The following is a 23,651-nucleotide window of genomic DNA, read 5'->3' as shown; positions in this document are numbered from 1 at the left end:
ACAAACTGCACTACCCTTGTACTGTTTAATCTAATAAAATTGAAACAATGATCCATAGAGACTGGAGTTTTATTTAAATACAGCAAAGGACTAGTAATGGACAGGCGATGCCATTATTGCCCAGTACCAGCTGATATTCTTGAGAACATAAGTCGCGGACACAAAGCCAGCCTCCTGAAATGTAGAGGGCACACCTTTGTCGTTCTTGAAATCGACGGCGTCCTCCTTGTCAGTGACTATCTCCTTCATGTTGATGATGCTCCGGTGGTTGAGCTGACGGAGGATTTTAATCTCGCGGATAGCCGTGATGGGGAAGCCCTCCCTCTCGTTGTCCAGCCGCACCTTCTTTAGGGCTACCATTTCAGCTGTGACATTTGTTATAATCATATTAATTATAATTAACACAACTGACATGACACCAATTTAACAACCATGCTAATCAGCTTTGTTTACTTTGCACAGCATTAATGTCACACAATTAAGAAGAGTCTACATAGTAATCAAAGTGTAATGATGCAGTGATAGCTTTTCTTTTTTTTTTTTTAATCTTCTACCACCAGTGAAACCTGGAGCTCCCCCAAGTGGTAAGATAGAAGACTGCAGTAATTTGTTGTGTGCACTGCATAAGTAAGAAACTGAACATTTTAATTGATGCAAAATTACTTGATATAAAAATAAATGTTCTTAATCGTTTTACGGCCCATTAAGATGTTTTTTTCTTACATGGCACCCTACACGTGGTATTCAGCTATTCTGGATTGATACGAAGTGGCACTTGATCCAAAAAGGTTGAGGAAAAACTGCCGTTTAACCACAAGAATACCTTTGAAAGGACTGAAGTACAGAAAAACAAAAGCATGATTTGGCGACCACTGGCACGAAGAGCAGCTCCTCACCTGTATCCCTGTCCTTGGCCTTGTACACCTGCCCGTAGGTCCCCTCTCCAGTAATGCCCAGGATCTCAAACTTGTCCACACAGCGCTTCCCCCAGTCAATCCCGGCCTCCTTGATTTCGCCAAACCGGGGGCCGCATATCCTGGGGGGAGATTAAGGCATCAGGGAGGAGAAGATGCTGATGTAGCGACAAAGGGGGGAAAAACAACCTACTGACAGGAACTGGCCAAGGTGTGAGCTGAAGATGAGGGAGATCATGGGACAGGAGATACCTGGGCCTTTGGCGGGCAGCGGAGGCCTTTGTGTCCTCAGAGGGACTTAGGGAGGCTTTGGGATTGGCTGCCGGAGGCTCGGGCGGCAGGGGCAGGGAGCTGAGGGTATAAGGCTTCGGCTCTGCCTTCTTCTTGGAGGGACGGGGCAGCAGACAGTCCTTCACACTGTCGGCCACAGTGAACAGGGTCATTACCGTGAACAAAGGCTAAAACTGAAGTTATAGCAAAACATTTTCGGAAACTGAAATACAAGATAAATATAAAGAAATGTTTTGTTACCATTTTTAATGCTATTTAACTAAAGAAATTATTTGCTTAATGACTATTAATAATACCTGGGAGATATTTTGCCCATTTTGAGGACATTAGCATGTAATGAGCATTATGTATTCATTCATAAAATACAATCACAACTTTGAGTCTAAGTAATAAAATTACTAAAACTAATATAAAAAAATAAATAGAAGTTTTATTCATATTATATTTTTTAATTACACTGAAAACAAACTAACCTGGATTTCAAATGAAACATTCAAAAAAAAGAATCAAAACACAAATGGAAAAAGGACAGAGGCTAAACATTTAAAGCTGCTATTCCTCACACACTTTCCACCATTGTGGGTCAATACAAATATCCTAGAGTAGATCAAACAGCCACGATTGATGTGCAGGCAATCACTGCCTTAAAAATTTAACAGGAAGTGAATCATCATTCCAGTTTATTCACTCTATCGATACTTTATAACTGCAAGTCTAGCAAAAATTTTAAATCACTTGTGATCACATTCAACATGCACATATGATCCTCCGAATAAAATACTGAAATCAGTTACAACTGTTGAACACCACGCCACTTAACCAAATAGCAAGAAATAGGCTTCATTAGGCTGCTCCTTAGCTTAATCGGTTTTGATTCATGTGCCTTACCCATCAGCCCCATCAACATTTTCCGGGATGGCGGGGGGCACAGGCAGGGGGGTGGGCGTGGAGGCGGTTGCTGTGACCAGACGTTCCGCATCCTTGCTGTTGGCTGACGTGTTGGGCGTCTTCTTGCTCTGGGGAGGCGCTGGACAGATATCCACCCCCCCAGTTTCTCTGTCAGGATGCAGCGGCTCCATCTCAGGGGTCCCATCGACGGGGGGCTGAGGGCGACTAGCCTCGGAGGGCTTGGGTTCCTTCTCGGGGGGCGGAGAGGGTGGCTGGCTCTTCTTGGGGGCGTGGTTGGCACTGGGGCTGGGTTGGGGGCAGGAGGCGGAGCAGGAGGCGGAGAAGGAGGCGGAGCAGGAGGATGAGGCCTTGGTGGGTGTAGAAGTGCTGCTGGAGCTCTTGGCCCGCACTGCCTCGGATGCCTTGATCCGCTTCTGCTTGCTAAGCTCAGCGGCCAGGCTGCTCTTGAAGGTCAGGGTGTTGGGGGAGAGGCTGGAGGGACGGCTGCGGGATCGGGATCGCCGTGACGACGGGTATGGGCCACGGCTGTGGGGGGGGGGGGGGGGGGGTTTATGGCACCAGGGAAAGAGTAGATATACAATAAGATATACAATAGTTCCTCGTAAATATGAGTGAAATGATTTACTGAACATTAGTCTGTATTTTCCATCTCCGTAACTTTCCAGTGTTTCCAGTGGTGCACTACGATTCTCATACGCGTTCTTTTAATCTCACATCATTTCACTTTGGACAAAGGGTCTGCTAAATCGCTGCTTCTTAACCCAACTTCTCAACTCAGGGGTAGTCCACATTTTTGCTTTCCCCCAGCTGCTAACACACCTATACCAGGTACTCACCACACTAGGCCTGTCACAATTATTACACAACTGTCTGACCACGATTATTTGAACTGACCGCAATAATGGTTTTTTGCATAATCGTTAGAATTTGTATTACAATAGCTAGATGAGACGGAACCGTCATATTTCTATCACTATTTACATATCGCTCTCTACCATGTAAATACATATGACTGGTGCTTTTTTAATGATATCTCATTATGCTTCTAAACCGTTACTACCCGTTTGTACGTTTAACGCTGCACATGCACAGACGTGCTACTTCACAGGAAATTTTATGATTGTGCCAAATTTGTACCACTTCGTTTCACAACACTTTCATGACCCGGCCTGGTCCCGTTAGTATTTCTTTTCACTACTTCAGGTTCATTTTACAGGCTGCTTGAGAGCGATCTCCACCTGCCCAGAATATCAGCCAGATATTACGATTCCTTGTGTTCTCTGTTCAATAAAAGTTCTGCATAGCACCTGTACTTGAGTCCAAGAGTGTGTTTATACGTCTTGCGGCGGTAGGATGACTGTACGTGTCCCTGACGGCTGTCACTATTACGTAGTAGTGAGGTCAGTATATTATGCCAAAAGGATAAAGAACTAGAAAAATGTATGCTATTTTGTCAGTTTATTTCTGATCGTACCATTTCGGAGCAATATAGATACTTTTTAGATGGTTAGTGGTTATTTAGGTAGCAACCTGAAACAGACGACCAGTGAACACTTAAAATGACAAGCGAAGAAAATGGATTTTTTTAAGTCAATACAATCATTAACACCAGGGCCTTATGTTTCACAAAGCCAGATTTCTGAGAGGTATATCACTACAGCCAGGAGCCAAATATCGTGTAGGAGGCATAATATTGAAGGGGTTTATAACTAGCTTAATTTCAGTAAGTTATCCAGCTTAGTTTGCTGTAAATGTAGAATGGTTTGCCGTAAAATGGCAGGATGAACACACTGGGTGGTGCAGACGTGTGAGGTAAAATCAGGTAGGTAGTACAGATTGGGTCGTGAAACCACCAACTGTCTCTCTGAAGGCGTTTGACTTCTTATTAGTTAATATCATATTAGGCCTCTACAATTTTTGTTTACAAAGCCTAAAAGGCAAATGTTTTCAGTGGGGACCACGGAATATCAAACTGGCCCCTGCATATCAAGTGCTTAAATATGGTTCTCCTTGAAAGTAACTCTGATTACATCTCCAATTCATGAGATTCAACCTTATGAGCAGAATTTGGGAATGCATTTGACTTGTAACTAGGAGGAATTCAAATCCAAACATCTAAGCAGTTGGTTAACACACCTGATCAATAGAAAGGATTTTTGTTGTTCAAATCCGAAAATAGTCTATACCTGCTTTTCATGCAGCCTGTGACTCACTTAATGACTATGAATACATGACTTATATGACATAGCAGTTTAACAAAAAACAAAGGCCTGGTACCTTTGATGGAAATAAAAACACCCAACTTAAAAAGGGGGGGGAAATTTGGTATAAGTTCAAGCTATAATGCTACATAAGAAATTTACAAAGGAGAGGAGGCCATTCGGCCCATCAAGCTCGTTTGGGAAGAACTTAACTAATAGCTCAGAGTTGTTAAAATCTTATCTAGCTCTGATTTAAAGGAACCCAAGGTTTTAGCTTGCAGTACACTAACAGAAAGACTATTCCACATTCTAACTATAAAGAAGAGTTTTCTTAAATTCAGTTTAAAATGTTCTCCTGCTAATTTCCACCTATGGCCATACAAAATATTCTTTTGTTAAAATTGTAACCAATTAAACACTAAAATGGCCCTGGATAAGTTACTATCTTAAAGTTGGTCAATTTCATTGCTTCTTTTTTTAACAGTAACTCATGAGGATATAGAGCTGTTTACTTTTTATAGGCAGTTAAGCAATTAAGATACATTAATAACACCACACATTCTGAATTATACATTACACCAAGCTGATGTGATAAAATAACCCAGAATCAAATAAAATTGTGTAGTGGTTGTTTTCAAATCACTGACTCTTTCTCAAAGTGATGGCTTTGTACCATGCTCAGATTAATCAAGCTGTGCAATAAAAGGGTGAATTCACTGAAACTTGGTAACTTACTACACATTAATTCACATTCCAGCAAATCAGAAAAAAAAAAAAACATTTTTGTGCTCAGTTTTCATTGTGAACTGTGGCCATTTGAAAGATTGTTTTGTTGTTGTTATTTGGGGGGGGGGTGGGGGGTGGAGAGAGAACAACGTTAACATTAATTTATGTTTCCAACTATCAGAAATGCAAAGGACACAGAAAAATGAACGGCAGAGGCAGGGAAATCGCAACTTACATACAAACTTACACAGGCAGTAATGCATGAAGCTGGTGCTGACAGATCACACATAATATTTTATCCACAAAATCCCACAACAAATCAGAACAGTAACAACTCTAGGCAAAATCAGAGGGTGGAATTCTTCTGTACCCAAAAATGTAAACTCCCTCCTCAATGGACATTATCATTCAGAGAATTTAGACAGACACTTTTTCAGAATTGATCAAAAAAAAAAATCCACAATTAACTAAAGCTTATTCTTCAAACATCTTAAAACGGAAAAGATACTGGATCAACGTTTTTCTTCTCCTTCATGCCCCTTGAAGCAACAAAATTAAAAACTTAATTCAAACAAGTCAGTGGCTACAATTAATGTATTGAAGAATAAGCTTCAAGACACTGGGGACCCCAAGACAGTCCACACTTCTGCTTCCTCCCAGCTCCATACGAAAAATATGGACTGTCTGGCAGGTAGCTGGGAGGGAGGACAAGGTTAGGAAACACTGCTGTACACCAATTTCCATTATGCAGTATATAGGTGATCACACAAAGCTTGTATGCAAATAGCACTGCATTATAACAGAGGTGTAGGTGATGAGCATCCAGATAACGCAGCAAAACCCCTAAAACCACATGCATTGTCACACTCCAAAATATTTCTTTGAACTAATTTCAAACGGTAACTGTGCACGGCAAATTTAACGACATTCTGTAACATTTGGTTAGGCTCAGTTTAACAATTCAAACATACATCACTAATACCAAGCACATGCTTAAAAAAAACTAATTACTTAAATTCTGCGCAAAGCCTCCTGAAAATTATTCCCTGCACACTGCCAGAAATGGCAAACTTAAGAAAATTCAGGTTTCATTAATGATCACTAAACTAGAAGATTCTGGATCACCACAGGTTTTAGTGTCAAAACTTATGATGGGGTTGTGTTCCGATGAACTCATCGTAAGCAGAAAAAAAAAGTAAGTGGAATACGAATTATATGTTATAAAATACTTGAACAAAAGTAATTACTGTAACTAAATACTATAGTAGTTGAAAGTAAACAAGTGAATACAAGGTCGTCTCAAACACAGGAGGGTACAAAAGACCATAAAACACATTGTTACACACTGTATGAGATGTTTATATGTGCAATTGCCACAGGTTCTGTAAATGTAGCTATAAAATTTTGAAGATTTTGCTTCTTTTTACACTGATTATGACAAAGGAGACTTTCACTTGGATGGGAAATGTTAAGTGCAGAAATGCAACGCCACTTAATTACACAAATACGGGGCATTTACATCAGTTGTGGCTGTATGATGTTTGGGATGAGAACTGCTAGAAGTTTAAGTTGATAAACTTATTTACAACAAATTCAGGCCCATTCAGACGTGACATAAAAATTATGCGAGTTCTTTCATATTTCACTCAAATCACATCTACAGCCAACAATGACTGTTGCTATTAATTTTCAGTAAAAAAAGTTTAGTGTAAAAACAAGGATTGCACTCCACTTGAGGTTGTTAGGGACACCAGATCTGCCTTCTGTTTAATGAGTTCTCATAAAATGAGAGATGTATCATTTATGAAACCCCAATACCTTTTTCGCAGCAGTCATCAGTTTATGCCACTGTTGAGAGCTTTAAACAACAGGACCGAACAATTACTTAACGATGAGTCATCACTGAATGAATGCTAACTGGAAATCTGCATGTTAAGCCAATCAAATCCATCCCCTGTCCTAAAATTGAACTCCCCAAAAATCTACTGTCTCAACAATACTGATATGCACAATAACCACCTAGTCTTTCAGAAGACTTAAAAAAATCATTTTTTAACATTAAAATAGCACAGTGGCACAAAAATGGTAGGACTCCTGATTCACTCCTCTGGAATTTGTGCTTCAAATTCCACCCCAATGTGTGTAAAGTCTACAAGTTCGTAATGTGCTATTTTTCTTACTTGTACATCGCTTTGAGCAAAAGAATCCACTAAATTAAGTACATGTAGTGTCTGCATGTTCTCTCCATGTTGTCTAAGTTACCTCCTGTAGTACAAAGACATGCATTTAGGCAAACTGGTCAAATTATCCATGGCGTATGACTGTACTTGTGTTAAGTCAATACAGACTACATCTTACCAGCCTCACCTTCCCAAAAAAAAGAGAGTTAAATCCAGGCAAAAATAAGACAATAATTCTACGTTTATTCAATACAGCCTTAAGGTGAATCTTAATACCCCAGAATGCACAGGGGACCCTGAAACAAGTTGCAGTCTACCCCAGAGCACATCAGAGGAAAATATATATACATATAAAATATCACAAACCTTCCTAGTGATCTTCTTAGTTTTGATCAAGCAGTGCGGTTTCATTTAACGGAGTTACTTTCAAAGCAGACGCATTTGACTTGTCAGGGAAGAACAGTATGGCATTTAATGAACTTGCAGTCTAAATAGTTGTCAATGCAAGCCCCTGGTGGAGCCACCATGTTGTACCTTGGGCGAGACACAACGGTAAAGTTAAAAAGTAACCCAACTCAGGTTGTACAGTCATCCATCTTGCATAAGCATCTACCTACCCGTGCAACTCCCCCCAGCATCAAACTTATTTTTCTTTAAACATATAAACTTAGCAAGGCAGAGCAGTACCTGGTGATATTTATGTCCATGGCAGGTCACCATTAGATCATCTTAAGACAAATTCACCTAAACCGTAAGCCTTTGGACCATGAAAGTATCCGGCATCCAAACAGGCAAACTGTAATCCACCTGTGACACTGCTGAACCGCACAGCCTCAACACTAACCTGCACGTATTTAAATCGACTGAACAAAACGCAAAAACTCCGAAATGTTCAGCACTAAGCCTGGAAAACCAGACTGGCCTATACTATATACGTTTAAAGATGCACGCGCGCACACACGTGTTTCACACGCATGACACGGTCGATCCGGAAACTACAGATATTTCACAAGCAAAACCGGGCTTTTTTTTACCTTGAGTCCGGACTTGGGCTGAAGGACTTTCTGTAAGGACTCCGTGATCTCCGTCGACCGCCGTAGGGGCTGGAGTTGAACTCCCCCGGTTCGTACGGGCTACGCCGGGTGTAGCTGGTGGATCTCCGCTTGCTGTAGGGGCTACCGGGGGATTGGTGCCTCCGCCTGCCGTAGTAAGAGCCTGGAGATTCGGACACGTAGTTGCTTTGTACCTCCACATCCCTGCCGTAATAATAAGGACTTGGAGACCGTCTCCTGCCGCCGTAACTGGGGCTCCCTCTGGAGATATACTGGCTATAGCCGGCACTGGGTGACTGGTATCCATAGCCTTGTGAGTAGGAAGCCCTGTAGGGACTTTCGTCTCTGACGGCAGGGCTGCTCCTATAGGCCTTAAGTTCATCGCGCTCTTCCCCGTAAGATTTTGCACTGTTCTTATACGCAGATGGCGGCTCTTTTTCTGGCTTCGTCTTACTTTTGTGTCTGGGTGACTTTCTGCTCGGCGACATTGGGGGTAATGTGCCCTTCTTGTAGTCGCAGTCCCGCACGCCCTCCGCGCCGCGCCGGTTTCCTATGCAGCCGTCTGGGAGCTTGGAGGGCAGCTCCCCATCTCGTCCACCTCGCTCCTTCCTCCCGTGCTCCTTCTTTAATTTATCGTGCTTGTCCACCCGAGGACGCGTAGACTGACGCTCCTTCCTCGATCGCCTGCCCGGCGACGTCGGGCTGCAGCCGTCCAAGGCGCCCGCTTCGCCCATCCGCCGCTGGGCGAGTCGCTGGGCGTCCGGACCGCCGTCCGCTTTCGGAGAGGGGCTCTCCGAGAAGCGCTCGGACTGGGAACTGACATCGTCGTACTCCACCAAAGTCCGGATCTCACCGTCTTTCTCAAACACGCTCCTCCGGCCGCCGTGTGGCTCCTCTTCCGCACGCCGCTCTCTCCCCTTCGCATGTCTGCGCTTTTTCCGCCGGGAGGACGACGATCGCCTCTTCCCCCGACGCTCTTCGTCCTGGCACAAAGCTGCTTTACCTTTACTTCGACGATCCTCATGCTCGGAAGGACTCCTTCTCCGACCGTCTTGAACCGCCGCGGAGTTCGGCATTTATTAACAAACTAAATATACCGCTTGCCGTCGATGGCAGGATACGCAAGTACTTAATGCTTTTGTTTCTAAATCTCCATATAGCTAGGCTGCTAGCTAAACAAAGCAAAATGACGTTACGACGCAAGCTGGCCGATTATTCATCACTTTCACGCCGCTACAACTTGATAATCAATTATTTAAACAAACAATAAATACCCAGTCAGTTTAAGCATGTTCACGATGCTGATGTGCGCACTAAAATAGTCGCCAACTACCTAGTCTTTTGGAGGACTTAAAATCCACTTCATAGTGAGTAATAGGCCTGTGGGTTATCACACGTGCTAAATGTAATGCACTATGAATTCCGCGGTTGATTAAATTCAAAATCAGAAGAGCCAAAAAAAGGGCAACAAAAAACTCAAACTATGTGCGTACTCGCAGTTCTAAAAGTTCTTGATGCCTGCCATCGCACTCATTTCAGTGAGGAAGTAAACTGGCTCCGCCAGCCATATTTCGGCGGAGTTTCCCCTTAAACTCAACCGCGGCAGATTCAATAAAACGCCAAAAGCGTGTGCAAGAGTATCCAGATCAGGTTTAATTAGAGTGTTACAGGTCCAGAGTCATAGCTACTCTGGGGGCCGAGGAGCCGGCTGGGTGAACTACGCCTGCGTCCTTTTGTGACCGAGCGTAAAGAGAACCCATATCCAGCCCGGCCAGAGACTGTCGCCGCTGATTGTTGTTGGTTACGGAACGTTCCTTCTATTCCTCTGTGACGTCACGAACGCGGAGGAAACCCTTGACACCGGCCCACAAGTTCCACCTCCAAAATTAAAGCGAAACACTGTCATCCAGATAAAAAAAAAAATAGTCCGAGGATTCAGATCAATTTCTCTTTCATTTGTCTCTTTTACTAATACCGGTTGGGTTGTCTTTTTTTTTCCTTTTTGGCTACGCAGAGCGTAACGTTGGCACCAGTGTTAGCGGAGGTAGAAAATCGGGAGACACGCGAGCAAATGAGGCGCTGTACGACCGTTTCCGTTCAATGGTGGGAACGTCCGCGTCACGTTTAGGGATGGTCGCGGAAGAGTGTGATTTGTATATACGGTGTAGTGCGGCTAGGTGAATGTACGACAGAAAAACTGCCCTCAAAACTGCAGTGTTTTGCGTATAATTGTCATTTAATGACATGATTGCTTATAAATAGATCATGAAGTTTTTCCTTTTTTAATTCTTTAAACGTTTAAAAGTGAAACGTTGGAAAATGTATGACGCTCCCTAGGCCCCTTATTTTTATTGGCTATTCGATAGGTGCGCATCAGCATTAAAGACATAAAGTGCGCAAGCAAGTGTTACTCGACGTCAAACATTTTTGAACACTAAAAGAAATTATTTTGTGAAAACATCAAATATATTTGTATGTGGTCAAAATTGTCGGCTAAAAAGTTTTGCATTTCAATATTTTTAAACGTTCACTTTTCCGGTTCTTCAATAACAGAAATTTACAAAATCAGATTTGGTATGTATCTCAATTTTATCATCAATACTTTTATTTAACTTCACGTAGTTGCACAATTTCAAATTATTTAGACGAACTTTTGAACAAATAAATATGTATATATGAAAACGGCAGCTACAGAGTTTACAGTTTTACAGTGAGAGCTGTATGAATCTCATACTTTTTTTTTTTTTTACCTTGACTGATTTAGGGGGAAAAGTAATTTGGGGCTTGCAATTGAGAAAATTATTAAGAAGGAAAATAATGTATAGCTAAATGATTTCAAGTGCACAGAGCATTTTAAGGGTCTACTAGTAAGATGGGTTTTCATATACCTTCAAGTGACTGATGCATACATAAAAGGGAATAACACATAAGAATATAATATGTGGAGGGCCTTATAAATACTTAAAATTATAGAAATATACTGTGAAAGATTTTTTAATGCAAATATATGGATAACTAGTTACACATTTCTGTATTCTAAAAACATGAAAATAAATACTAAAATCATCTGCTTTGTATTTATTAAGCGATTATTCGAAAAATCATTATCTATATAGGTAAATTATGGGTGTTGGGCAGGGTCATGGGGTTCAGCGGCTGTGGGGCATCTGTTGATGACGAAAGATATATACTGATTTTGACCTTGCCAACGATACCATGATCTTCACAGAGTCAATGGAGGCTCTGATCAGGGCTCTTGAGAGACTGAGCAAGGAGTCTGAGTGTCTGTGTTTGTGAGTATCCTGGATAAAAACTAAGATCCAGGCCTTTAATGACCTCTTGGGCACAGCCATCAGCAGTGTGCCTGTCTGCAGAGAGAATGCTGGCCACATCGAGAGATTTACCTACCTCGGGAGTGACATTCATGTCTGTGGTGACTCCTATGAAGTCAGCAGATGGCTTGGAAGAGCATGGGGGGTCATGAGGTCACTGGAAAGGGGTGTGTGGTGCTCTAGATATCTTTGCAAAAGGACGAAAGTCCAGGTCTTCAGAGTCCTAGTGCTCCCTCTCTTGCTGTATGGCTGTGAGACATAGACACTATCCAGTGAGCTGAGACAAAGACTGGACTGCTTCGGTACTGTGTCTCTTTGGAGAATCCTTGGGTCCCGTTGCTTTGACTTTGTGTGGAATGAGCGGTTGCCAGAGGAGTCCCCAATGAGGCACATTACCTGCATTGTAAGGGAGCGTCAGTTACGGCCCTATGGCCATGTAACGCGTTTCCCTGAGGGTGATCCGGCTCGCAGGATCCTCAATGCTGAGGACCCAAGGGGCTGGACCAGGCCAAGGGGACACCCACGTAACACCTGGCTGCGGCAGATAGTCGGTCATTTCTGGAGAGTGGGACTGGGCCGTCTGTCAGCCTGGGGGTTGCCAGTGGTGTTTCATCTTGTGGTGGGTGCAGCATCATGCTGTACCAGTGTTTGCTCCCCAACCTGACCTGATTTAAATTTTTGTTCTTTCCATCAAAAAGTACAGTACAGCCCTTTAGCATTGGTAGAAGGGACATTAAATTTGAATGTTTACTAAACAGTACTAAAGAACCCAACTCACAATATTAGTGTTTTCACAATTACCAACTGACTTGCATATGAAAAAGAATATTTTAGAATGAAATTTCCTTTCTACTTTCTCCAGTCTAATACAATAATATGTCTTGATATAAAACAATTCTGGTTCTCTAAAACTAATGTAGACTAAAATACAACTATATTACTAAGTGCTGAGACTCTGTGCCTGTGATCAGAAGGCTGTTGCTTCAAACCTTGGCAGAATTGTGACATGTCTGTGGGCCCTTGAGCAAGGCCCTTAACTGACAAGCATTCCAATGTACCTGTACTAATACTTGTGCAAATGGAAAATAAACGATCGCTTCATTTCCAAATCCCTTCTTCATTCCAGTCACAAATTGCATTTATATGGTCCTACTTAAAGTTAAAATATTTCCCCTTGAAAAGCAACAATAAAGCACATGCATTACACTGTAGTTAATGTCACAATGTGAGTGACAACCTGTCATAAGCACTTGTCACGGTGCTGTAAGCACAGAGGTAAAACATACGCGCGATGTATCTTGGAATGAAATGCCTTGTTTTAAGTTAAAGTATAAGTTAAATTAATATATATATATATATATATATATATATATATATATATATATATATATATATATATATATATATATATATATTCATGCCTGCTTAAATTGTTTAAGTCATATAACTTAAACCTTCCATATCTTGCAGAATTATCTGAAAACAAACAGGGAGTGCCGTTAAAGCATCCCCCGCCCCTGGTGAAACACACGTGTCTTGGATGATCCATTTAAACTTTCGTTATAGCATTTGAACTGGTAATTTACGGGTCAAATTCACGCTTCTCAAAAATGGAGCCAAAGCACAGAGGTATAACATTTGTAATGTATAATCGGCCTAAACAAATGACAAATGATAAATGAAGTCGGACGCGATTTCTATAGTATGAAAGTTCTCTGTTTTTGTTTGTTTGTGCATTCATTCGCTCTCCCGCGTTTTCTCTTTCGATGCACCTCTTTCCAGCTGGAGATAAATGCATCATTTCTGAGCTGCGATCTAAGTACGCCGGGAGACCGTGGAGTGAGACTCAGCAGCTTGTCCGTAGGTGCTTGGCGAGCGCTGCACACGCCCCTGAAACGGTACCAAACGGCGCTGCAAAGTATTTGTTAGAAATTGCCGGGACCCGACTGTAGGCCTATTTCGTGTTACTGTAATCAGTGTAATTGGAGTCAAGTGATTTTATCTTTCGGTAATGACTTTTACCGTTTTTTAAATGTTATTATCTGGACTCTCATAAGCTCTTGGAGTTTCTGATTTATATAAATTCTCTCCGTATTAACAGACTAAACAACCGTTTTATAAAATGTAGCTGAACAGCTTGGACCGACTTAAGAAAGTAAACGACCAGATGCAACAGTGGAAAAACCTCTGTTTTCCTAGTTCTGGTTATGTTGATTAGTGCCTCCTTAAAGCGTTCAAATGCATGCTGCTTGCCATGTAGGCCTATGCATTAGCCCAATCGTAAATGTGCATGATCGTAATAATTAAGCAAGTATCTGTATGATGTGTATTACATTCTTTTTGGCTTCTTGGTAGTTGGTGGTCTTTCCAGCTGGCTTGAAGTCAATATAAATCTCACGATTATGTACTGTAGTCTGCGTTTTCCCCTTTTTAGGAAAAATGTACGAACTTTGAGCCTTTGGGCATGATTTTGTTTTAATAACATTTTTAAATTCATTAGTCTGTAATAACGGATTATGAGCAATTATAGAGGAGGGATTCTTTTTTTTTTATTGCACTGTCAGTAACCATAAATGCTTAAACCATGTTAAAAGGACTCAACATTTTACAGGATAAATCAAAAGCAGACTCCAGTTCCAGTCCAGTGCTTATTAGTTGTCTAGCAAAACTGTATGAAGCAATGAACGGTAAGAAGTCATGCTTTTTATCTTAACACAAAATATGGGTAGTTTATAACATCCTTTAATCATATTTTCTTCTTGCATTTTAAAATGCATGTTAATTGGGGCTTATTGTATGCATGTGATATGTTCTCATTTCTTTTCCAGAATGTTCAGTGAGTGCCATCATATCCAGATTGGAGACAATCGCTATGCAGAGAGGGTTTGTGTACAGAGATGGTGCAACACACCCTTGTGACACCCAGTTTTTTTTTTGTTTTTTTTTTGCTTTACATATTGTTTACACAAAACGTCAGATGTGGCTTGTTTGAAATGCAAGCTATGTAGTCAGACTGTAACCTGTGGTGAAATGCAAAGTGGGCGTCTCTGCCACTGTAATAAAAGTAATCAAGAAAGATGCAAAAAGTAAATATAATAAATGTGTAATAAATAAGGAACATGTATAGTTATACTGGGGGGGGAAAGGCCAGAGTTGTGTAAGACGGTTCAAATAAAGTGCATGCTGCATAAATAAGGAGTGAATATTAAATTATAGCTGTTGATTCAAGTATTAAGTAATCTGATGGCTTGAGGGTAGAACCTCTCTGAGCGTGTCTTCTCACTGAAAGACAGCTGAAGCGCTTTCCAAACCTCTGCCTGGTGAGGAGGTAGTTGGGGGGGGGGTTTGGGGTTGTGTCCTTGATTTTTGGTAGCTCTGTTCCTGCTTCTTTTGTTGGCCATTGCTGGGTGTGCAGCGAGTTCAGCCTCCATTTCAAATACTAAGAAACCTTCAAGTTGGATGATGGCTGATGTGTGGGCAAGGGGGGGGGGGGGGGGGAAATGGAAAAACTGCACCTGACAAAATAATTTCACTTCAGGACAAAATGTGGATGACAATTTTTAACTTTGTACTAGATATTGAGCACTGGATTTTTTTTCCTAACAAACCTAGAAGTAGTTATCCTTTGTTATGCATTTTAATGAAAATGTTACTGGTATACAGTTTATTATGCATGATGTTCCTCAAGTGTCTAAGAGAGAATATGGCCCACAGGTTAGGGTCCCACCTGAGCCCGACTGAGTCAACGTGCTATCTGACCTCAGACATGTTCTATGTAGAGGTTCTGCTCTCTGGAGATGGGGTGCAGGATGTCAAGTTGGCCCTGCATGGAGAGGCCCCGGAGGTAAGTGATTTGTCTACAGTAGGTTCTTCTCCAAACTGTGCCACAACAATAGCAACGCAAACTCAGGTAGCCCAGAATACTGCAAAAGAGTCGCCTTTCCAGATTGGCGAATTTGACATTTGCAGTTTTGGGTATTCGCAGTTAGCCACAAACAATTAAATGGGAGTCTTTTTGGATGATGAGTTAGCCAAGAATAATTTGGCTCAAGTGAAATTGCTTAATAGTGTGACTTTTATGGTGTAAGTGCATGCTATATCTTGAAGTTATTTTTTGTGGGGGGGGAAAATGCTCTCTACGTATCTTGGCTTGGGTTCGCTGCACATTTGTCTCGACTGTCAGCCTCACGTGTTAAAACAAAGCAAGTATATGGTCTCATCCCTCTTGCGATTCTTCGTCAAACTCCGGTGGTGACAGCAATAGCAACAGAAACCCAGGTAGCCCAAAATAGTGCCGTATGCAGTTTAATGTGTAATGCTAAGGACGATCCAGATCTGTATGTATGGGGTTAGGGTTAGGCTGAGCACTGACAGGCCCCAGTGGAAGGATGACGCAGGCAGGCCTGTATGTACTGTATGGTCCGTATTGTACGTACCATATGTATGTACCGTATTGTATGTACCATTGTTCATAACAGTCATTGGACTAAATATTGCTTATTTTAAAGGCTGTATAGTAGCATGTGTATTTAGGTAGCTGCTAGTAGATGGTTAGATATATAAATGAGGAAAGTCTTAAGACTGAACTAATACAGGTTTTGTGAAATTAGTGCAGTAGCAGAGCTGATTTTCACAGTTGTGTTCTTTATGCATGCAAACCTTCATGTCCTTGACAATAACAAGCATTAAACATCATTATTTTCAATCATGTGGGTCATTTCTCGTTGTCTGCTTGGTTTTTCAGTCTTCTGAAACTCTGCTTGAACTTCTAAGGTAAGAAAAGTGTATATTTGCAAACCTTTAGAGTTAGACTTGAAAGAGCAAACAATTTGACACAGATCCAAAGTCACTGACTGTTTTTATTGCTCAGGTTAAAGAAGTATGAAGAGTTTTCAGCGAAGTTGGACTGCTTGAATTCCTTCTACAACATACCTGGAGACAAGTACTGACTCATGATATAGTTTAAATGTAATTCATTTATAGCTGTAATCATTTTTTTCTGCCTTGCAGTGAAATTAAGATTAAGATCTATAATACTCTTCAGTGCCTGGAGAAAGATCTGCTTAAGATATCTAACTTGCCCAGGTAAGAGATTATGTCTGATTTCATGCATGCAATATCACTTACAATTCATGCCTTTTTTTTATTGAAAGATCGGTCTCCCTTTATGATTGTGGTTATTTTTTCATATTTTCAAATGATTAAATTACTATAATAAATAGCGGATATATTGCAGCTAGCTGGAAACCTCTCCATCAAAGATTCTCTTCTATATTACAACTATAAATTTATAAAAATGGGAAAACCAAGCCTGGAAACTTTAAAGGAAGCTTGGCCTTCACTTTCAGATCATTGGAGGTCTGTGATGTTCATGTGGACACAGTTCTCAATGGAAGAATCGGCTGTATTGTTCCCCGGAGAGAAGGTATTGAAGCAAGAGTCCAAATATTTGTTGGACAGAACCAACAGTGCATTCATTTCAGCATTTTACTGTCTGTACAGGAACCCCCATGACTATTGAATACTATCTGAGCCCATATGACATTCTCATGGAGACCAAAAATGCAGGTACACATTATAATCCCTGCTGAAACTGAGAAAATTAGCACATTCTTTAATTTTATGAATAAAGCTATTGCTGTATGAGTCCATTGGTGAGCAAGAGCAATTCTAGGTGGGGGCATAAGGGAGGAGGGGGGTGTATTTAATACAGAGGAGCCAGCCTTATCAATAGCCAGTAATATGTTTTGAGATGCTGAGTGACGCGGTATGGGGAACTCCAGGGGCCAATCAGCTTTCAGCTGGTGCCAGTATCCCAGTGACCCTACCCCTGTATACATCCCTGTTCATGGGTATCACTTTCACCATCCTAGAGCAGACCACCGGTGGTCGTTTGGCCTTGGTTACTGCTGGGACAATCGACGGTACACAGAGGCTACCGACGTCATCCCTGATCCCACAGCCTCCTCAGATTGCCTCCCAGGGGTACCATCACCTACTCTTACTTGTGTAATCTGTGGCATGGTGGCTGAGCCAGGCCAAGGTATAAGTGAGCTGAAGGTATAAATGAGCTGAGCTGAGCTGCTGCTTAGGGCCACCAGGGAGTCGCACCATCTGATTTGTCCTCAAAACAGGACGGACACATGACAACTAGGTTAACCATATTTTGCTTAGGGCACCAAAAGGGGTTTGGGCCGGCCCTGCATGGTGGCCATCAAGAAGATGAGCTGTACAGACCGCATATTGTTGACACTTGAGTATTGATGTGCTACTGCATATTTCCATGATGTGGTTATTAGACAAATGGGCAGTATTTCTCAGTTATCTTTTAATGAAATGGTCCTGTTCAGAGTGTGGCTTTCCTGGTCTACTTCTCATGGTGGTAGAAAGGGAAACGATAATTGCCCTTAAAACCAGTAAACGTTATTAGCAATTAGCAATGGCTGTGTGTGGAGTCCCTTCAATGTCCTCTGTCCCTACAGGCTTCCAGTGTTTTCTCCCCTGGAGGACAGCAATAGTGATGAGCTTCCCTCCTGCTTCCTGCTCAGGCTCCGACCTCCTCTGGCAATGATGTCCTCCATTGTCCTCAGGGTTCAGAAAATCACAGGTGGAGACCATGCAGAAGTGCTTTTGTACAGATAGTGGATGTAAACCTTTGGAGCTCATTGCTAACTGGAATTAAATGCTCTAAAACGCTTAATAGGTGTTTTTGTTCTGTTGTTGACCTGCTACAGGACTGACCCTCAGTGACAGTGACCTGAAGTGGATGCCCTACCCCCAGCTGCTGTTGGAGAACATTCTGGAGGAAAATGGCCGCACTGGTTCTTGGGAAAATGGGGATGCTCACTTTGTGGTTTGTATATGAAAGAAAAAGTACTAATCAATAAGTGTTAGTTTTTCAGTGTTTAATGAGAGTAACTGGGTAATCAATAGACCAATATGAAGATGCAATTTGTATATAGCAGTCGTCCCAATTTAAGAGCTCATCATAACCATCAATAATTATGCCACTTGCTTACCAGAATTTAAAATGCAAGACGAAACATTTTGGGTACATACTGAGAAGAACAAAATAAATTTCTGATCTACTGCTATTCCAGCTGGTGGGAATACATTCCTGGGACAGGTTCAGCTTATACAGGAAGGCCAAAGTAGAGTTTTTTTTAATATGTTTTCACACACACACTAGAGTGAATATGGGCCAAACATGAACACTGATTTACCAGATGTATTCTGGGACTACATCATGTGCCGTCAGTTCTAACTTGCTGACACTGAAATGGCATCAATGGCAGGTATTCTGAGGGTTAAACATACTGTGAATTATGGTTTTAAAGCCTGTGGTTCTACTGGGGAATTGAAACAAAATGATTGGCTAAGACTGGGCTGAGACTTCAGCTAGTAGATTTTTAAAGTCTTTTGATTGGATGGAAGGGGGGGAAAACTAACAACCCTATTAAGGCACTGCAGTAGTCTGATCAATTACATATGTTAAACCTATCATTTCAACAGTAAGGTGTTGCCTGTGATGGCCAATAGATGTTGGTTATTTGTCTACTTGTATTCCTTCTAAAATAGGGATCTTGGTGCATAGATCTGCAGACTTAATCAGTACAGCTGTGGAAAAAATTATAGGTCAGGCTTATAAAGTTGTAAATATCTTCACGCAAAGCCCTTTTAATGAAACCGCTTTTCCACATTAGTAGTTCTGTATTTAATTCTGAAATGCTGCCAAGTGCCTACCATTTAAAACAAAGTATTTTAAGTGTCAAATTACTGAACGTTGCTTGTGCAAAAAGGCTGCATTGGCATCATGGAGTTTTAACATGAGGGTTCCATGGGTACTACCGTTGCTTTGCAATCCCATGGTCACGGGTTTGAATCCCACTCACGCCTAGATTATGGGGATTGCAGGTTCCCCTGTTGTGTGAGGTTTCTTCAGGGTACTCCAGGTTTCCTCCGGCTGTCCAGAAACTGGCATTTTTACATTTCCCATTCTGTGATGGACTGCTAGTCCATCCAGGGTGCTGTCCTGAATTTTACTTCCTGGGTTAAGCTCTGGGTTCACCACAGACCTGTACTTGATATGTGGTTGGATAGTTGGATCAAATTAATATACGGGGGAAAAAATGTATTATACAAAATACTGTTGGTTCCATCGTGTCTGCATATACAGCTCTGGAAAAAATTGAGACCTCTCCATATGCAAGTATCTGCATTGTTAAATCCTGGTTTATTTGTGGTTCTGCTGGCAGAAGGATATACTGAACAACAGGTTGCTTCCAGGTTCAGAATGTCTAAGACAGCAGTACACAAGAACAAGGTGAAATTGGAGACACTGGGAATGACCAGAAACCAGCAAGGTTGAGGGTAAAAGTGACTTTTTAATGCCAGAGATGGCCATCAACTTATCCAACAGTCCCTCATGAATCGGAGGGTGACATCAAGTGACCGTTAAAAAGAATGGGAAACATTAGGTGCAGGTGTGAAGTGCACTGCTAGGACAGGATCGTAACAGGTTCCTAGAAACAGGACTGAAGTCTCATAAAGCAAGGAAGCAGCTCTTCGTCTATGAGAAGCAGGGGAAGAGCCAGGCTGTAGTTTGCAAAAAAAAAAAAAAATATATATATATATATATATATATATATATATATATATATATATATATATAAAAATAAATAAATATTTTACACACTCATATATCCATAAATTGAGAGATGAGTGAAACAAAAAATTTTGCTGTGGTCTCAATTTTTTTTTTTCCCAGAGCTGTATTTTTTTTATAAAGTTACATTTAGGGACTGTTTCACAAAGCAGAAATTCTTCCTAAGCCAGATAAATTGTTGGATTTTAAGGGGCAGGTCATGTAGAAACCATTTTCAAAGATATGAGCATCCTGGCGCTATCTTCTGTGCAGTGATATGGTTGGTGTGTGGCGTTCGGTAGAAGAAAATAGTTTCTACGTTATACTGCTGACTGTGGATTATCTTGAGTAACCTGGTCATGATTTCTGGTTAGATGCATTGCTTTTGAGTTTCGCTAATGTATTTCTTTGGTACTTTAATCACCACAGAAAGAATGCCATTCATTCCCATTATGTTCGAGTGAAGCCCAACATTTCTACGCCCAATTTCTCCAAAACAAGTCAATTACAAGAACAAGCTAAATTGATAGACAGCACTGAAGCCCTTATAAAATGTATCTTTTTCAGCTTTCTGTAGTAAAAGGTAGTCTTGGGCTAAATGTGAGCGAATGCAGATAAAATCCATTTAGCCCAGACTACCTTAAATCTGACAAGTTATCCGTCTAAGCAGGAAATCCTGCTTGGTGAATCGGGCCCCTGGTCTATGAAAGGTGGCTTATTAATTAAATTATTGCTAAACTATTGTGAGATTCACCATATGTGGGTAATGTATTTAAATATTTTAATGTATTAGTTTGTAGACACACATTTCTCCTCAATTCCCCCCCCCCCCCCAGCTTCTTCCCAAGAACCAGACCTACAGTTTTGCATTGTCCGAAGCCATGGAGAATCCCACTTCCCTGGAAGGATCCTTCGTGCGTGATATTCCCTTCTCTCACCCAGCCCACGTCCCAGCTTTGCTGGAGCTTCTGCGGCACCAGTCTGCCCTCAACACCCTACTGTTCAGCTGCATCACGTGCTACAGGCCCTGTAAAGGTCTGTGAGGAGGATTTGGTGCTTAGGAATTGGGCCATCATTCAGGCATCACCAGCCTAGACGTTTTAGCAGTTTTGTAAAGCTTGAGTTTTACTTGTATCGTTTTCTCCTGGTGCTCTTGTGTCATTCACCTCACCAGCCTCAGAAGCTGATTTCCACTGTGAGGTCATTCTGGAGAATGACTCCAGCCTCTCTCTGCACTTCTGCCAAGCCCACAGTGACAGTCTAACTGTGCGTAAGTATTGGCACCTGAAGGAGGTGCGTCAAAGGAACATTGCGGGTAGAACTTACTGTAGTTATTGAAATGCCTTTGAAATCAAAATGTTTTCTCAAATGCTAATGTAGATTTATCTACATTTTAAGAATTCCAGTTACTGTATAAATATACATTTATTTTTATTTTTTTGTAAAATGGTAAATATTTTGATAGTCTGTACAGAACTTGCCAAAAGCATACAGTATCAGTCAACGGTATGGACACATGCATTTCTTTCTCTTCACTGTATTCATCTTGTAGTACAAGGTCTCGAGGGAATTAAGTAATACTGTACATATCAATGTATGACCAAGAGAAGTGTCATCTCAGAATTTTGTGAAATCTATACTCTTCAAAATAGCCCCCGTTTCTGTCATTTCAAACCAGCTGTATAGACTTTAGATCAGGGGATGGTGGGGTCATCTGTCCCATATCTTTCCTTGCTCACAAGATAATGTATAACCCTACACAATACATAAGCCTGAGGTATCCTTAGGGTCTTGTTGAGAAGGTTTTCAGGAGGTATATCCAGATTTTTGACTGGTACTGTAAATGTTGCCATACAAATATACCCTGTGACTGGGTGTCTTTTTTCATTGATGCCTTTGCAGTCTTGGTGAACATAGATGATTCTCGGCAGATTAGCTGTAGATTATTTCCACGTGGCCGGATGGATGCCCTTACTGATGATTACCTCTCTCGGGTCTTAAAAAGGTGAGACTACCTACAGTTTTTTAGTTTTTATTATTTTTTTTCAAATTTTCTATTTTCCCCATATTCAAATAAATATTGAATCATTATTGTACAATATACCTCTCGTTTAAGACTTTTCATTGTACACTTCCATCATTGGAAGGTATGTCATAACATGACTGTTCTGGTGGCCTTTTTTTCTTTTTAAACTCTTCAAAATTGATTTTCTTTCATGTTGTTGCAGATGTATGTCTATTCCTGTCACCATGAGGGCACTCTACTGGAGACTAACAGCGACTCTCACAGTGGAAACCTCACCTGAAGCCTCCTCATTGATTACAACCGAAAATGAAACTCTGGCTGCTTCCACTTCCTGTCCCGTGGCAGAGACCAATGTATCACTTCCTCTTGAGGAGCCTGCAGAAATTCCGATGGAAACCTCTGTAGACGTCTCCGGGAATGAAACGAACACGGTTTTCGCTGCATCAGTTGGCTCCTATTATGTAATATCTGCCACATCACCACAAAGTGTCGACACTGTCAATACAGAAACCCCTGTGAAGCCTTACCCTGCCCATCGTGATGTTTTTCCTGGTCAACACTGGTCAACCAATGAACCGATGACTATCTAAGACAAGAAATGCATGAGTATTACTGCCAAATTTGTATCATTGTTGAAGGATAAGAAATATTTTAAATGGTAGCTATTAAATACGTTTCAAGCATTTTCATTCAAAATTTGTGAATAGTTTGAGTAATCCTAGTAGTGAAAGAACATGTGTTCACCTTTTGGTTAAAAAAATAAATTCCCTGGAAAAGTGAGGAATGACACTAAACTGATTAATTGGTGCAATTTAATTAGTGCAGCTATGCCTAAGGCTCATTCCTAAATCACTGTAGCATTAAGATGTTAGTGTTAGCAATGTAACTCTTGTTTTGTGATGATTTAAAAGGAACACCCTTCCCTGCAGGCCTGTTGACAGAGGCCTTATTTTAGACTAACAACCCTCTCAAGCCACACCTGATGTCTGTTTTCTTTGGACTTTGGCATCTGAAACGCTATGGTCATTAAAAAAAAAAAAAAAAACATTGCCTGTTTTTCCCCAAAAAACTAAATTTATCTTTGAAATATATCCCACATAATCAGATGCTCTCTGGTATAAAGAATGCATTTCTCTCTCAACCAAAACCTCAAAGCCTAGCTTCTCTAAATCCCACTCCCAATTTTAAATCCGATATATTTATCTTCAGTACACAATAACGTTTGAGGAGCACGGGAACAAGGGTTAAGAAAGCTCAGGCAGTGATTTCATGCCACACAAAATGCTGTTTTATCTCAATCGGTTGTTTTTTTCCCCCCTGCCAAGTCCTGCATTTCTTTATTTACCCCACAATAAAATGCATCTACTTTCTTGAAA

The 23,651-nt window shown here is 41.2% G+C and overlaps 2 protein-coding genes across 8 annotated transcripts in view; one reads left to right on the top strand and one right to left on the bottom strand.

Annotated features, from left to right (window-relative positions):
* Positions 1-9,349, bottom strand: part of LOC111837876 (cyclin-dependent kinase 13-like) — a 17,349-nt gene extending 8,000 nt beyond the window's left edge. Inside the window, exons 1-5 of one of the 2 annotated variants that reach the window (XM_023800317.2) lie at positions 8,256-9,349; positions 2,094-2,639; positions 1,167-1,331; positions 897-1,036; positions 195-365 (exon numbers count right to left, since the gene is read on the bottom strand). In XM_023800317.2, coding sequence (XP_023656085.2) covers positions 195-365; positions 897-1,036; positions 1,167-1,331; positions 2,094-2,639; positions 8,256-9,349 — 2,116 coding nt within the window. The other variant, XM_023800318.2, reaches the window with a different exon arrangement.
* On the top strand, positions 8,270-23,651 carry med1l (mediator complex subunit 1-like). 6 transcript variants are annotated; one of them, XM_023800321.2, is made up of 18 exons: positions 10,415-10,847; positions 13,076-13,234; positions 13,388-13,503; positions 14,217-14,292; positions 14,434-14,488; positions 15,320-15,449; positions 16,350-16,378; positions 16,476-16,547; positions 16,616-16,690; positions 16,954-17,030; positions 17,108-17,173; positions 17,479-17,590; positions 18,088-18,212; positions 18,340-18,458; positions 21,086-21,284; positions 21,424-21,519; positions 22,152-22,254; positions 22,478-23,651. In XM_023800321.2, exons 2-18 carry the CDS (start codon positions 13,216-13,218, stop codon positions 22,863-22,865), a joined length of 1,857 nt encoding a protein of 618 aa, XP_023656089.1. In that variant the 5' UTR covers positions 10,415-10,847; positions 13,076-13,215; the 3' UTR covers positions 22,866-23,651. The 6 variants fall into 6 exon arrangements, with proteins under 6 accessions (XP_072567961.1, XP_072567957.1, XP_023656090.1 ...); XM_072711860.1 differs by lacking the exons at positions 10,415-10,847; positions 13,076-13,234 and adding an exon at positions 8,270-8,287; XM_072711856.1 differs by lacking the exons at positions 10,415-10,847; positions 13,076-13,234 and adding an exon at positions 8,292-8,428.

This window comes from Paramormyrops kingsleyae, chromosome 1, assembly GCF_048594095.1.
Source record: "Paramormyrops kingsleyae isolate MSU_618 chromosome 1, PKINGS_0.4, whole genome shotgun sequence".
Lineage (NCBI taxonomy): Eukaryota > Metazoa > Chordata > Actinopteri > Osteoglossiformes > Mormyridae > Paramormyrops > Paramormyrops kingsleyae.
The sequence above is the reverse complement of the archived record's forward strand: the minus strand, read 5'-3'. Positions and strand labels throughout refer to the sequence as shown.